Below are 15937 nucleotides of genomic sequence, written 5' to 3' on the forward strand. Positions count from 1 at the left end.
TTTGCAATTTTAAAAAGTCTTTTGATGTCTCTGATAGTAGAAATAGCTTTGCTTTTCCACAGTCCTTGAAGGAATCCCTATTGGTATAGAAACAGAGTGAGTTTCAGAGCAAACCTGAAAAGAAGAATGGGAAGGTTGATTACGTGATGTTGGAAATTTTTTTCTTTTACCTCTTATGCCCTTTTAGTGATATGCAAGCAGCAGACGCCTGAGCTAGAACCTGCTGCCCAGATACAACCCTTGCCGCAGCCTTTACCACAGCCCTCCTTACCACCAGCTCCAACCATCAATCCCTCTCAGGGAGCACCTTCTATGGAAGAACTCATTCAGCAGAGTCAGTGGAACCTACAGCAGCAAGAGCAGCATCTTCTGGCCATGAGACAGGTAACACTACTGTTCTTTGCCAGAATATTGCTGGCTCCTTGCCATCCCCACAACTCTCCTATATCACTTATTTCCCGGTGAGTTCCACCAGGGCTAGATAACTCTTCCTCTTTGCCACCTTTGACAATAATGGCTTTTGAAAAGGCTTTGGAGATTGTCTTAATGGGGAAAATATGTGCAAATTTCATGTCTTGGGAGCATTAATGGGCATGGGAACTATGAAGCATAGTGTAATACCAAGAACCTTGGACAGGGAGATCCTGAGCACTAATCTTAAATTTGACCATTTCCTAGTCATTTGACGTAGGCAAAGCACTTTCCTTTCATGGCCTTAATTTCTTCTCTGCAAAATATGGAGCAAGAGAAATTACTTAACTAAAATGATTATTTTTCTCTGAGGTTTCTCTCAACTCTGGCTCATGATGTCAAGTGGCTCCCTTTCAACTCTGAGTAATGCCATTAATGTGGATGCTGTTAAAGATTGTTAATAACTTTGTTCAGCTTCCCGTGAAAGCAAGAAGCTAGAGTAAAGAAAAGTATTTAATTGTATAGCCTGAAGTGTTATCTTCATTTTGGGTGTGGAATTCTTTAAATCTGGAATCCCAGTAATGTTAATCAGAATTCAGTTAGTCCAGCTCTAAAAAAATCCTGTTTCTCTGGTTTGTTGTTATATATCAAATGAATGAAGACATCTTGGTCTGGTCTTCTTTAGGAGCAAGTTACATCTGCAATAGCCCATGCAGTGGAGCAGCAGATGCAGAAACTACTGGAGGAAACCCAACTGGACATGAATGAGTTTGATAACCTGCTGCAACCAATAATTGATACGTGCACCAAAGATGCGATCTCTGTAAGTAAGAGACTCCTTCAGAAAGTGTGCCCGGCCTGATGAGTATTATCACCCAGAGACCAAGCCTTGGCTCGCTTTCATTTTTTTAACTAGAAAGCAACCAGTTGATTGGATGCCTTCTCTTGTAGGAGGCTGTGTTAGGTGACAGGTGTTCTGTTGGCAGGTCCTTCTGATGACAAAATGGCCTTTTATTCCTTTGTCCTATTTTTGGAGAAAAAAAGAAAAGTGCAGTAGGCTGCTCTTTGTAAGGTAAATTTTCTGCTATTGGAAGGTTTCTAATAAACCTTGCCATAATGTTATAGAGGGGTAAAATTTTCCTGCAGTAAATGAATTGGTATGTATGAGTTCTGAGTTCCTTCCCAACTCAGACTGGGTGATTTACTCTGATGGGAAGAGCATTAGATGTGGAGTCATAGCCAAGGTTTGGATCTTGTTTTATGCCTTTTACCTGGCAAAAGCACTTTACCCTATGAACCTATTTTGGCACCTGGTGTAGTGATGAAAGTGCTGGGCTTAGAGTCGGAGACATCTAAGCATCTCCTACCTGTGATGTTTAATGGTGTATTGTGGTGGGCAGATCACCTAATCTTTATGAGTCAAGGTTTCTCTGTAATGGCCCCTCCGTCCAAACTTTAAACTTTATTTGTAGTTCACCAGTCTAAACAAGTTGTTGTGGGGCTAAGGTTTGACGATGTCTGCTATGCTTTGTAGACTTTAAAGTGTTCTATGTACATCATATTTAATATTATTGACGACTTACTTTTACCCAGGCACCTGTGAGGAAGGTGTTGAGTAAATTGTGGATCATCACAGAAAAGCAACCTATTTATCATCACTATTGCCATGGTGATTCTAAGTAAAATTCTAAGGTTTAAATATTTAGTCCAGCTGACAGTTATTAAATTGGCATTTCCAGGCAGGAAAGAATTGGATGTTCAGTAATGCCAAAACCCCTCCACACTGTGAGCTGATGGCTGGCCACCTCCGAAATCGGATCACTGCTGATGGAGCACATTTTGAGCTGCGACTGCATTTGATTTACCTGATCAATGACGTTTTGCATCACTGGTAAGGGATTTCATTAAGTATAGTTTCTAAATTGTCTGCCAGGATAGACAGTGCTGTGTAGATATGTGTACATTTCATGTCTTGGGGACATAAATGGGCATGGGAACTATGAAACATAGGGTACTACCGAAAGCCTTGGACAAGGAGCACTAATCCTAATTTGGCCATTTCCCAGTCATTTGACCTGGGCAAAGTACTTTCCTTTCATGACCTTAGTTTTCTTCTCTATAAAATGGGATAAGAGGTGCTACTTGACTAAAATAATTATTTTTCTTCTACACAGATTGGTTTATCTACAAGGTTCTCTGGTTTTCTGTTGTGTACCATTATGTGCCATTCTCCCTCCTTCCCGTCTCAAACCCCCAAATCTAACTTTTATATATCCTGAATATACCTTATAATGACATTACTCTTATATTTTCATGTTTGTATATATACACACACAGATATAAATATATATTATTCTTTTAAAATTATCTCCTTTTGATGGCATAACCTGTCCTCAGACTAGCTTGTCATTTGGGTCTGCTACATCTGATTCTGTAGATGATTCAAAGTAGTGAGAGTCTGATGCATCAAAAGATGCAGTAAGTCTTTCATGGGGGAAGATGAGATCAGTGGGCTGCCTGGATGCCTTGGATCCTCCTAGCAAAGAAGATGGGTTAACTGTTTTAAATTGTCGACTCTCTGGAACCCACTTATGATGAATTGTGTGTATACTTGTATATATATATAAGTATACTTGTCCAATCCATTCCCTAAATATTGCTTTTAATAGAGTCCTAAAATGCTTTACTCTCTCAACTTTTCACCATAACAGTTCCTATTCCTGAATCACCTCTAGCATCTTTTTTTCCCCTCCTTCTTCAGTCTACCAGATACCAGTATTAGGAAAAACTGCAAATCACTGCCACTGCATGTATGGACCTCCTCAACATGAGTTTGAGTGTGGACCCAACTGTTATCTATATAGTCTTTATGCCCTGGAATTCCTTTCCCACTCCTTAACATTCCAGGCTATCATCTTTTTGGATCCTGATTCATTCTTCCATTGTGTTACCTATCCATCCTTCCCAGCTACTTGTATCTGGAAAGGATTACTGCTATAAAGTATTTCTTGTATAGTTATTCAGTTAAAATTGAATAGTTTTATTTTGTTTTCGTATCATAGTTGTTTCCCCTTAGTGGCTCTCACTACTAAACCCTTTCTTGCAACAAAAAAATTAAAGGAGAAAAAGTAAGAAAGCCACAAAGCAACTGTATCTGACAGTAGAGCTCAAATTTTACATCTGTAGTCCCAATATCTCTTCAGAAAGGGAGGGGATATGTTTCTTTATCAGTTTTCCAGGGTACTTTTTCAATGCTGTTATGTATATTATCAAAATCATTGTTTAGATTCCTTTGATTATACTTTCTTCACTCTGCATGACTTCTTACTAGTCCTTTTAAATTCTTCATAATTTTAATGGTTCGATAATATTTTATTATATATAAAATGATGTGCAAATCACACAGTAATTAAACTTATTAACAATAAATCTTTTTTTAAAAGTTTTAATATAAAAAATATCCTTTTGCTGAAGTCACTTGTTTTACACAGTTTGAATTAAGTTCACAAGATTTTGACACATTGTTCATTTTGAAACCATACTTTTTATCCCAGTGGATATTAAGTGTATCTTTGACAAAGGGTCTGTTTTTTCTGATCTTGTTTTTATTCCATAATATTTCAGTGGAGTTTAAATCAGGCAAGTTCTCAGGCCATTGAAGCTTGTTTTTCTCCATTTCCTGGATAAGGTTTTTTTTTTTTTACCTTTATGATGTAGCATTATGCAATGATATATTGCAGGATTCCATCTCCCTTTGGGAATTTCTGTCATTACAGAATAATTCTACTTCTTAGTATATGAATATATTTATCAGAGTTCATCTTTCTCTCAGTAGCAATAAGACTTCTAGGCCCATTGGAAATAAAAAATTTCCCAATTCTTTGTATTGTTCTTCCTATGACAAGTGTATTTTCTTCTTGGCAACAGTTAGCAGCTATGTGTTTTTTTTTCTCTAGTATGTTCTTTCAGCTTTAACACACCTGTGCTGGACTGTAGAGGAATCAGTGACCAGGCCCATGTGAAGGTCCTTACTTGTCTCCTAAGGTTGAATTTTAGAATATTTTCAGTGACAGTTTTAGTTGGTTGTGTTTTATCTTTCTGACCCTGCTTTGCTTTGTTCTTCAATGTAACAGAGCCTGTTTTGTTGCCATCTTACATGGTCCTTGAAGCATTTGACTTTTTTCTCCACTTCACACCCTTCTCTACCCCCCAACAAGGACTGCTGTGATAGCCCCCCAAAGTGTACCCTTTAAGTACTCGTACTTTTACACATTTCCTTGAAGTAACAGCCATTCTTTAAAAGAATTAAAATTTAAATTAAGTTTAAAATTTATAGAATTTAAACTACAGAAGAGAGCAGTGAAACGTGGGCATCACCCAAAATCCAGCACTCACCTCAGTGAGCCAACTGAAAGAAGCTCAATTATGGAGTCATCTAGTCATGGTCAGACATCCTAGATTGACTTAGGGTCATTAGGAGCGCAAGAGATCATACACACACCCCCAGTCACTGCCACAAAATGAAGCTCTGTAAAAACTCTTGCTTGTCCCAAATATGTACACCTCCATGCTATTGTTTGCTCAGCCAATTCCATAGTCAACAGCACTCTTTTTTTTTTCTAATTTCTTGCTACCGTAGAGTGTTGTTGTAAACATTATATATATAACTTTTTTTGACCTCCTGGGGAATATGCCCTGGAGTTGGGATTGCTGAGTTAGAGAGTTTGAACCTTTTAGTGATTTTACTCATGTAATTCCAAATTGATTCAGACTAGTTGGTTATAGCTCCTACCAACAGTGTATTAGTGGGCCTGCCCTATGCCTCTTCCACATTGATTATTTCCATTTTTAAAAGTCATTTTTGTCCCTTTGACAAGTGTGAGGTAGAACCTCTGTTTCAAATTTCATTATCTTAATTATTTTTGTTACAATCTCAATATAATCATTGATTTTGCTTTACTTTTAAAAACTTCTTATCCCTATTATCTATAGGTGTATGACTCTTGTCTTCATGTATTTATAAAAATCTTGGATTCCAGAATCTTATCAGAAATATTTAATGCAAAGATTTTTTTTCTCAATTTCTCTTCTTATTCAAGGCTATTTTAATTTTGTCTGACAGCTTTTAATTTTGCGTAATTAAAAGTCTGTTTTATCTTTTGAGATAGCCTCTGTCTCTTTTTTTTAAAAGCATTTTCATCATCACCATTGTGAAAGGGACCTTCTTCTCATTTTTTCTATTTTATATTTTCACATACCTTTTTGGAGCATGTTGTATATGTGGAGTAAGATGATGATCTAACCTAGCTGCAACCAGACTTCCTATTTTCTCAGGAATTTTTCATTAATAGGTGCTTCCTTCCTTTCTTGTTTTTTTTTCAAGCTTTTTTGATGCCTTCTGTGTTTACACCAGTGTCTGAATATCCTGAATTTTTCTGTAATAAAGAAAAGAAGTTAAGAAAAAGAGCAGGCATAGCTGGGGGTCTGACTGTAAGCAGCTTGTGCTTGTGTATTAGACCTCTTTAATTTAAGGACAGTGAAGGGCCTCAATTCTTTTCCAGCACCACAGTTCCCTTCCTCCAGTTCCTTAGACACTGCCACATCTCTAGTAGTCAGGTTAAGGCATGAACCTGACACAGGAAACTTCTCTTCCCTTTTTTAGCCAGCGGAAGCAGGCGAGGGATTTATTGGCTGCTTTGCAGAAAGTGGTGGTTCCCATATATTGTACCAGCTTTTTAGCTGTGGAAGAGGATAAACAGCAGAAAATTGCCCGGGTGAGTAACTGCCTGCCTTTCTCTTCTTCCTTGACTTTGAGAGAGCCTGGAAATGTTTAAAAGTGGGAGAAAGGATTTCCATGTCTGATTCTTCCTTCCTGCTCTTCCTCTACCCAGCTCCTCCAATTGTGGGAAAAGAATGGTTACTTTGATGAGTCAATAATCCAGCAGTTGCAGAGCCCGGCGCTTGGGCTTGGGCAGTACCAGGTTCGTGTGAACAACCTTCCACTTGCTTTTTTTATAGGGTGACCCAGGTATATTAGGTGCTATCATCCCCAGCAGTTTCTTGGAGTTAGAATTGTTATCCATTAATGAATCAGATCAGAAAACTTCACTCACACACACTTCTGAACTAGCATTGATTTCCAGTCAGTGGCAGGATTCATTCAAGTATTATTGGCATGTCACTTGTATTATAAAAAGCTTATTTGTAGACAAGTTTTCTGGGGTGTCTCTTGTTACGGGGAAGTCTGCCTATATGGAACAAACTACTAGAGGATTTTTAGAACTGGAAGGAACCTTAGGTCAGAGAATATATATGTGGAATCTTTCCAGGATAAATGGTAGCTTACCAAAGAATGTAGAATAATGGGCCGCCCTCACTTGGGTGCTCAATAGGGTACATGGGAGAGGAGGTAACAGATTGTCAGGATAATTTTACAGCAACCAATGTGTTGGTTTGTTTTGTTTGGTTTTACTTATTTTGGGGAGGGTATGTTTTGGCAGACTTGAACTCTAATTAAGTGACCTTGAAAAGGGCTAAAGGTAAAAGTTTTCTGTTAGGGAGGAGGAGTCATCGGGAAGTTTACAGTATGTAGAAAAAGGAAATGGCACCCATGAGACATCTCAGAAGTGAAGAATGGTCGTTGGAAGCCTGTTGTTTGGACACCTTGGTGTGCAGTATCTTTTGACTCAGGGTTGACTTGTGGTTCTCGCTGGTTTAGGCAACACTGATCATTGAATATGCAGCTGTAGTGCAGCCAGTTCAGATGGCCTTCCAACAACAGATACAGACCCTGAAGACTCAGCATGAGGAGTTTGTTAACAGCTTGGCACAGCAACAGCAGCAACAACAGCAGCAGCAGCAGCAACAGCAGCAGCAGCAGCAGCAGCAGCCACCCCCACAGCAGATACAGATCCCACCTATGGAAAGTGAAGTGAAATCAACCCCTCCTCCACCGGCCCCACCTCCAGCACCTACTCCTGCACCCTCTGCCCCTCCAACCACACAGCCAGGTTGGTATGCAGCCACTTTGGGCGAGCCTCTTGTCTCTAGAAGTAAGGGTCAGGTACACGTTCTTGATGTTACCCCAAGACAGTCTCCACATTACCTTATGTCCAGAGACAGGCATCTGATTTCTGAATGAGAAGTATACGATTGTCCTGTTTTATAGTTCTTGAAGTGATTGCTTGAGATGGGGGAGTAAACTGTGAAAGAGAGAATGATATTGAGAACATTATGATGCCCATTTTTGAAGTGAAGAAATGGGGGGTGCAGAGTGGAGGAGCTGTTTGCCCCAGGTCACAGGGTTGGTAAGTAGCTGAAGTAGTGCTTGAATTCTGGCCTTTTGATAACTGTGCCCAATCTATAACAGGTACCCTGCAAATCTGTCCTTTGTGCCATAGCTCAGGAGAGGTGGGACTGATGGAGTAAACTCTTAATCCATTAAAAATTATTTTATAGACATTTAAAAATTATTAGCAAAAGCTTTTATATTTATAGGTAAGGATACTGTTGTGATGTGATCAAACGGTATTAGAAATGTCAGTATTTGTGCTGGTTCTGTTTGCAGCAAATGACTTGACCTCTTTGTGTCTCATTACCATTATCTATAAAATGAGGTCAGAGGATCTGGAAAGGACTTTAGAGGCATAGAGTCCATTTCCCTCATTTTATAGAAGATGGAACTTCTTTACAGAAGATGAAAAAAGCTACTTGCCCATGATCACATAGGTGTAGTAAGTGTCTGAAGCAAGAATTGAACTCAGATCCTCCTGACTTAAAGTACAGCTCTCTAGTCACTCCTTCTTACTGTCAGTCAGCAAATTTTTGTTTAGTGCTTACTATGTGCCTGGCACTGTGCTAAGCTTGAAGAATACAAAGAAAAGGCAAAAAGATGGTTTCTGTCCTCAGAGGTCTGATGGAGGGAGATTACATGCAAACAACTATTTAGAAACAAGCTGCAGACCAGATAAATTGGAGATAATCAGCAGAAGGAAGACACAAAAATTGAAGATGATCAGGAAAGGCTTTTTGTCATAGGTTTTAGGGACTTGAAAAAAACCAGAGAAGCCAAAAGGCAGAGTTGGAGAAAGCATTCTAGGCCTGGGGGCGGCCTTTGAAAGTGTCTCACCTGAGGAGTATCAGGAAGGCCAGTGTCGCTGGAACAAAGATCACATGTAACAAATAAGATTGTAAGGTATAAGACGCCTGGGAAGTGTAGGAGGCAAGGCATGAAAGGCTTTGAATATCAAACAGAAGGTCCTATTTTTGATCCTGGAGGTGGTAGGGAGCCACTGGAGTTTCTTGAGTGAGTGGCATAGTCAGACCTTCACTTTGAGGAAGATCATTTTGACAGCTGAGTGGAAGACAGATTATGTTGGAAGAGGCTTGAGGCAGGCAGATGCACCAGAAACTTTTTTTTAATAGTAAAGACTTGAGTTGATGAAGGGTTACCCTAGGTTGGTGGCAATGTAAGTAAAGAGTAGAGAGAGATGTTGTGAAGGTAGAAATGATCCGTCTTGTCAAGAGATTGGTTATGTGGAGTGATGGTGAGTAGTTGTAGCTGACACCAGGCTTCTGAGCCTGGATAGCCAGGAGGATAGTGGCACCCTGGACAGTGATAGGGCAGTTCACAAGACAAGACGTGTGGGGGAAAAGAGAAAGAGTTCTTCTTTGGACATGTCGGCTTTGAGATGTCTATGGGATGTCTGTTTCAAAATGTCCAGTAGGCAGCTGGTGAATGATAGAGCTGGATGTGACTTCAGACCTCATCTGACTGAGAAAACTGAGTGACTTAAGTGACTTGGCCAGGCCCACACAATTTCTAAACATCTGAGATGGCGTTTAAATCCAGATCATCCTGGGCTCCCAACCCAGCACTCACACTTGAGTGGAACCTTCCAGCTCCAAATCTATCATCGTTTGACTAGATCAGCTCAGGTTTCTCATCTAGCCCTGAATGGTGTAAGTTTCAATTTCCCTACTGTAAAATGTGATCAAAATACCTCAAAAGGCTTCTTTTGGGGCTCAGATGGGAGACTGTATGTAAAGTGCTTGGCAGATTTTAAAGTGCTGTGCAAATGACCATTATCATCATCGTCATGATATGACTCTGGGGGGCGGCTAGGTGGCGCAGTGAGCAAAGTGCTGGCCCCGGAGTCAGGAGGACCTGAGTTTGGTTCTGGCCTCAGACACTTAACACTCACACACACACAAAAAACTAGCCATGTAACCTTGGGCAAGTTACTTAACCCCAATTGCCCTCCAAAAGGCCAAAAAAAAAATTTGAATGATATAAGACTCTGTATTTAGGTTGGCATTAAAAAAAAACCCCATCTGTGACCTAGAGAAGTTGTGTACAAGCTGTAGTTTGAGTTGGCTGCTCCCAAGCCCATTCCAAATGGCTTTATTGCATCAGTTCCACCTGCACTAGAAAGAGAATCAATCTTTTTCTTTATAGAAAACTGGACTCTTTCTCTCTCTGACTTACCCTTCCTTGTTTACTTCTGCCTACTGATGCCAGACAGCAAGTCTCCTTTCTCCACATGATGCCCCTTCAGATATGAAATGAAAGGTGTTTCAGGCTGTAAAAATAGAGGAGTGGTTACAGAATCATGTGACTGTTACTGTTTGGGAAGTAGAATACTTGGGTTTTACAGAAATTGTGTTTCTCCAGTGTCTTTGGGAGTATATTTTGTGGTTTTATTCAGCATAATTTCTATAAGAATCATGCAGCAAGGAGAGAATTGTGCCCAAAGGATCTTGTATTAGGTTTTCACCACGGCCTCAGGTATGGCCTCTGGTCACAGTTTTCGGTCCTGGTGTCTTCACCATTTCTGCTTTGTTTCCAGACACATGGCAGCCTTATGTAACTGGTTTCTTGTTTCTCCTGTAGATGACAACAAACCTCCCATTCCAATGCCAGGTTCTTCTGAATATGATGCTTCTGGGGGAGGTGTACAAGACCCTGCTGCAGCCCCTGGGCCCCGGGGACCTGGGCCCCATGAGCCGATTCCTCCAAATAAACCTCCTTGGTTTGACCAGCCTCATCCTGTTGCTCCTTGGGGCCAACAACAGGTACTATATCTGGGAAGGAGGGGTATAGGTGGCACATTGTTGTTTCATTAAAAACGTTTTCTGGGTATTGGAGCATTTGGGGACATTCATGAACATCACAGGAAATTGCAGTGATAAGATATGCCGGCTCTGACCCACATTCATAGCAAACCCTGACCTAGGTGTTCTCCAAAGAGGAGACATTTTTGAGAGGCTCCCCATTGATAATGCCCTTCTCTAGACATCAGTTTTCCTCATTTGTAAAATGATCTAAGAGATCCTGACATTATCTGGTCATAGAAACTAAGCTGAAATTTATGGAGCACTTACTGTGTGGAGTATATTTTGTTAAGTTCTGGGAAATGTTCTCTTACAACATAAGTCCTTGTTCACATAGAGCTTATAGCTTAATAGAAGAGTGTAATACATACACAGGTGACCATGGTATAAAATGAAACACGAGGACATTGGAGAGGCACAATATGTGGAGGTGAGTGCAAGTTACAAGGAGATGTCATCTGAGTTAGACTTTAAAAGTTGGAGTGGAATTCAGTAGGTAAAGAAGAGATGGGAGCCTGGTCCAAAGGAAGGCAGCACTGAACAGTGGAGGAAATGTGGGGTTTTGAGTCAGAGCCCTTGGGCTCAGATCCTGACTCTGACAGTTACTCCATACATGACCTGAGGCAAAGAATTTCTAAGCCTTCGTTTCCACACTTGTGGACTCAAAAGATTGGACTAGATGACCTCTTAAGGGCCCTTCCAGTTCTAGATCTTTGACTCATAATTACTGGTTCTGCCTTGGTAGGTCACAATGTAAGATAAGGCTAGAAACAAACTAGGTTTTAGAGGGTCTTGGAATGCCGGACCAAAATAACATTTGTTTGGGTGTTCAGGAGTCACTGAAAATTTCTGAAGAGAAGTACAATAAGACAAGATTTGAGCATAAGGAAGATTATTGTGGCAGGAGCATGAGGGATGGATTGGAAAGAGGAGAGAGTAGGTAGGCAGACTTGATAATAGGCTACTGTAGTGGTCCAGACAGGCAGCGGTGTGAGGATCAAGACTGGCTAGCCAGAGGAACCGAGAGAAGGGAATGGAAGGAAATACAGATTCCAGCATGAGAAGAAGAATGATATAATCAGTGACTCCAGAATATTGACATCAGGAGAGGAAAGTTAGGTTTGAGTTGGGAGATTAAAGTAGAGCTGTCCTGTAATGCTGGCTCTGGAGTACAGAAGAAAGGTCAGGGCTGGAGGGTCCTCTGCACAGAGGTGATGGTTGAAGTTATGGGAGTGGAGGAGAAGTCTGAGAGAGGAAAAGGCAAAGGACAGAACTTTGAGGGACACTCATCTTAGGCTTGGGGAAGATCGTAAAAAAACAGCAAGAGAAAGAAAATTGGGAGCTGGAGAGGATCAGGAAAGTGTGGTGCTTCCAAAGCCAAGAGAGGGGAGAGTACCAGAGACATGGAGGTGGTTCTTCACAGGGCCCAGATGTGTACACAGGCTGAGGAGAGAGGAAAGGCCATCAGAAGGAGTGACAGCCACACCTAGAAATAACTGGCCGTGTAACCTCGGGCAAGTCACTTAACCCTGATTGCTTTAAAAAAAAAAAAAGAGGAGTGACAGCACATTGGTGACCTTTTGGGAAAGAGCCAAGTGGTGAAGTCAAGTTAAATGACAGCAAATTGAGATAATGGGTAATAAAATGACAGTATCAAGTCGAGGCAACACAGAAGTTTGGCAGTAAAGAGGAGGGGGGGGTTGAAGAGAGATTAGGTACAAGAGTTAGCAGAGGACATTTAGGATTGAAGTTGCCTACGTGTTTTGTGGACAGCTGTGAATGAGCAGCAGAGAGGGAGAGATTGAAGATTATGAGAGAAGTGGATGCCTTTTGGACAAAGGTCCTAACACAGACAGGGAGAAGGCTGAAGGGTGCAGGTAAGCAGATTCGCTGTAGCACAAGGGTGAGGAGATGCCTTACGGCACAGTGGAATTTGGAGTCGGAGGAATTGGATTCAAATTCTGGCTCTGGCACGGACTGTGTGTCCTTGAAGAAGGCTCTTAAACCTCTCTGAGCCTCAGTTCTCCCATTTGTAAAATGAAGGGTTTGAACTAGATCTCTCAGGTCCCATTCCAACTCTGTTATCTGTGACTGGAGAGTAGAAGGTAATGCTAGAAGTTTTGAGGTGTCAGGGGAATTAATGTATGGTGCCCTCAGCCTCTTCTGTGAAACAGGAGACTGTCAGCTCTGGTAAATTTGGGGATTAGAGATATTCTTAGAAATTTGAGGAAAGGAAAAGGTTTGGGACACTTACTGTTGAGAATGAGAAAGGGGAAGGAAGGAGTGTTAAACAACAGGGTCTAGCCAAGGTCATGTACCACTTCTGACATCCTGTGTTCTAAATCCCCTCCCAGCCCTGACCTTCTGGGTTCTAAGGGGCCTTCCTAGTCTGACCTTCTGGGTTCTAAGGACCCTCCCAGCTCTGACATTCTGGGTTCTAAAGTGTGTCCCAACTCTGACATTCTCTGTTCTAAGGGCACTCCCAGCTTTGACACTTTGTGTTCTAAAGGCCCCATCCAGTTCTGACATTCTGGGTTCTAAGGGCTCTCCTAGCTCTGTATTTCCTTGTTCAAAGGGCCCTCTCAACTTTGAAATTCTTCCTTTTTAAAAAACATTCATTTTTTAATTTTGACTTGAGAATTCTTTTCCTCCCTTTAGTCCCTTTCCCCACCCATTGAGAAGGCAAGTGATTTAATACCCATTATACACATAAAGTCATGTAAAATATATTTCCATAAGCAGCCATGTTGCCCCCTCCTCCTAAAAAGCAAGAAAAATAAAGAACATTCAGTGGTTTCTGATTTACCATTCTAGTGTTATTAATTATGTTTTCGTGACCCCATTTGGGCTTTTCTTGGCAGAGATACTGGAGTAGTTTACCATTTCCTTATCCAGGTCATTGTGCAAATCAGGAAACTGAGAGAAACAGGGTTCAGTGACTTGCCCAGGGTCACACAGCTAGGCAGTATCTGAGTCATATTTGAACTCAAGTCTTCCTGACTCCAGGGCCAGCACTGTTCACTATGGTGCCACCTAGCTGCCCCATTACCATTCTATCACTTGCACTTTAATACGAATCTGTTACTTTGTGATTCCACTGACAAAATTCACAAGCTTCTCTTTGGCTTAGTTAGATATTCTTTGTGAGTTTCTCTGGCTGATGACTTCATTGCCCTGTGGCCAGTGTGGTGCTACCGTGTTTCCCCGATAATAAGACACTGTCTTATTAATTTTTTGGACAGAAAAACACCAGAGGGCTTATTTTCAGGGGAGGGCTTATTTTAATGAACATTGACAGCAATTTTAATAAATGTGAACAAAAAAATGTACCTTTATTCAATAAGCAAATCACTGGGGAAGAACAGGATGACGCGCTCACTGCTGCAGCTCTGATTGGATGCAGCTCGGAGCGCGGCATGCGTCTCACCCGGGGGGGGGGCGGTGTATACAGAGGGTACCATAATGTAGCGTGTAGCGCAGGGGATCACCTTCACTACAGTAGCAATCTCAATAGGGCTTATTTTCGGGGGAGGGCTTATTTTAGAGGAATCTTACACAGTAAGGGGAGGGCTTATTTTCTGGATAGGTCTTATTATCAGGGAAACACGGTGTTACCTAACTTAACTAGGTCAGGTCTTCAGTGGCAGACAAAGGTTATCACTGGCTTTGTATTAGCAGCTAGCTCTGTATCTGCATTCTAGCTCTGTAGGAACAGCCCCCTCCACACTGTGCTGAAGCATCAAAATAGGGGTCTGGTGAGCCCTGGGTGTTGCAGCTTAGTAAGCCTATCAAAAATGTAAATGGGCTGAGTGCTATTAAGAGTGTTGATAACCCCAAAGCTTGCATGTGGGAACATAATGTGTGCCTTTGTCCTCCCATAACTGGCTTCAAAGGAGATTATTTGATTACATTCTTTATTTTTATAGCCTCCTGATCAGCCTCCTTACCCTCACCACCAGGGACCCCCTCACTGTCCTCCATGGAATAACAACCATGAAGGAATGTGGAATGAACAGAGAGATCCAGGGTGGAACAATCAGCGAGACCCTCCATGGAATAACCAGCCAGACCCCAACTGGAATAATCAGTTTGATGCCCCTTGGAATAACCAGCATGAGCAGCCCCCCTGGGGGGGTGGTCAGAGGGAGCCACCCTTTCGGATGCAGCGACCACCCCACTTCCGGGGACCATTCCCTCCCCATCAGCAGCATCCACAATTCAACCAGCCTCCTCACCCCCACAACTTCAACCGCTTCCCACCACGATTCATGCAGGAAGATTTCCCCCCTCGACATCCATTTGAGAGACCCCCATACCCTCATCGTTTTGACTACCCTCAAGGAGATTTTCCTGCTGGTAAGTGACTCATCAGTAATTCTCTTCACATTTATTCTTTCCTTTGGGAGTGGTAGAGAAAGCAAATCTGTTTTCAAAATAGGGACATTTTCACTAGATTTTTTTCCCTTGTAAATAGATATTTGCTGTTCCAAGACTGCCATTACAGTTCTGCTCTGATACCTCATTGTGTTGTGCAGATGAGCCAGGGCTCTCTTGCTGCTTATGCCTGCAGAGCCCCAGCTTGGGGAGGGCCCAGCCCTTCAGCTTCAGACCCATTTCACAAAGTGGTAACTCAGTGGGAGAAGCTCATCCCCAGAACCAAGGCTGCCTGGGCAGGAATGGTTTTTTTTAGCCACATCAGTGGTTAGATGTTTTGTCAGCAGAGGGAATACCATCCCAGTGAAATCAGAGCTCTTAAAGTATTTAAGCAAGACCTTTCATACTTAAATTGTCCGGTACTTCACAAGATCTGTTTGGGTATCCCTCCTTGTCCTCCCACCCATGCCCAGGTCTTTATTATAACTGACCCTCTGCAGATTTCATTCATATCGATCTCATAAATCCTCCAGAGAGGCTTTATTCTGCTAATTTCATGATCCTACAGTTAGCTATGTCAGTACTAGGTCCCCTCACTACACTTGAAATTCCATGAGTAAGAGGCAGGAAGAGGTGTTTGAAAGAGCACAGATTGGGGGGGCTAGGTGGCACAGTGAATAGAGCACCAGCCCTGGAGTCAGGAGGACCAAAGTTCAAATCCGGGCTCCGACACTTGACACACTTACTAGCCGTGTGACTTTGGGCAAGTCACTTAACCCCACCTGCCCTCCAAAAAGCAAAAAAAAAAAAAAAAAAACAGATTTCCCACCAGGGCACCCAAATGCAGCTGCTGCACCCTAGTCCTGCCACTTGTCACCTGGGTGACCTTTGGCAGTCCACCTTTTCTGCAAAATGAAGCGGCCAGATTAGATGGTATTTAAAAGTGCCTTTCAACTATTCAGGAAGTCCTCCAGTGGTCTTCCTTAAAATCGTCCCAGGGTGGTGACCATTCTTCTGGTATGCTGGGACATCACTGAGA

General features: G+C 41.9%; 1 protein-coding gene across 3 annotated transcripts in view; it reads left to right on the forward strand.

Moving 5' to 3' along the window:
- CHERP (calcium homeostasis endoplasmic reticulum protein) overlaps positions 1 to 15937 on the forward strand; it is a 31607-nt gene that overhangs the window by 4617 nt on the left and 11053 nt on the right. For 2 of the 3 annotated variants that reach the window (XM_069102107.1, XM_069102109.1), the window contains exons 3-10: positions 188 to 384; positions 1097 to 1234; positions 2151 to 2302; positions 6074 to 6185; positions 6303 to 6392; positions 7130 to 7421; positions 10304 to 10485; positions 14451 to 14880. In XM_069102107.1, coding sequence (XP_068958208.1) covers positions 188 to 384; positions 1097 to 1234; positions 2151 to 2302; positions 6074 to 6185; positions 6303 to 6392; positions 7130 to 7421; positions 10304 to 10485; positions 14451 to 14880 — 1593 coding nt within the window. The remainder of the gene's footprint in view (positions 1 to 187; positions 385 to 1096; positions 1235 to 2150; positions 2303 to 6073; positions 6186 to 6302; positions 6393 to 7129; positions 7422 to 10303; positions 10486 to 14450; positions 14881 to 15937) is intronic. The other variant, XM_069102108.1, reaches the window with a different exon arrangement.

Source organism: Petaurus breviceps, unplaced genomic scaffold (genome assembly GCF_028583685.1).
Source record: "Petaurus breviceps papuanus isolate PSGF00001 unplaced genomic scaffold, PetGlider_PUasm1.0 523, whole genome shotgun sequence".
Classification (NCBI taxonomy): Eukaryota; Metazoa; Chordata; class Mammalia; order Diprotodontia; family Petauridae; genus Petaurus; species Petaurus breviceps.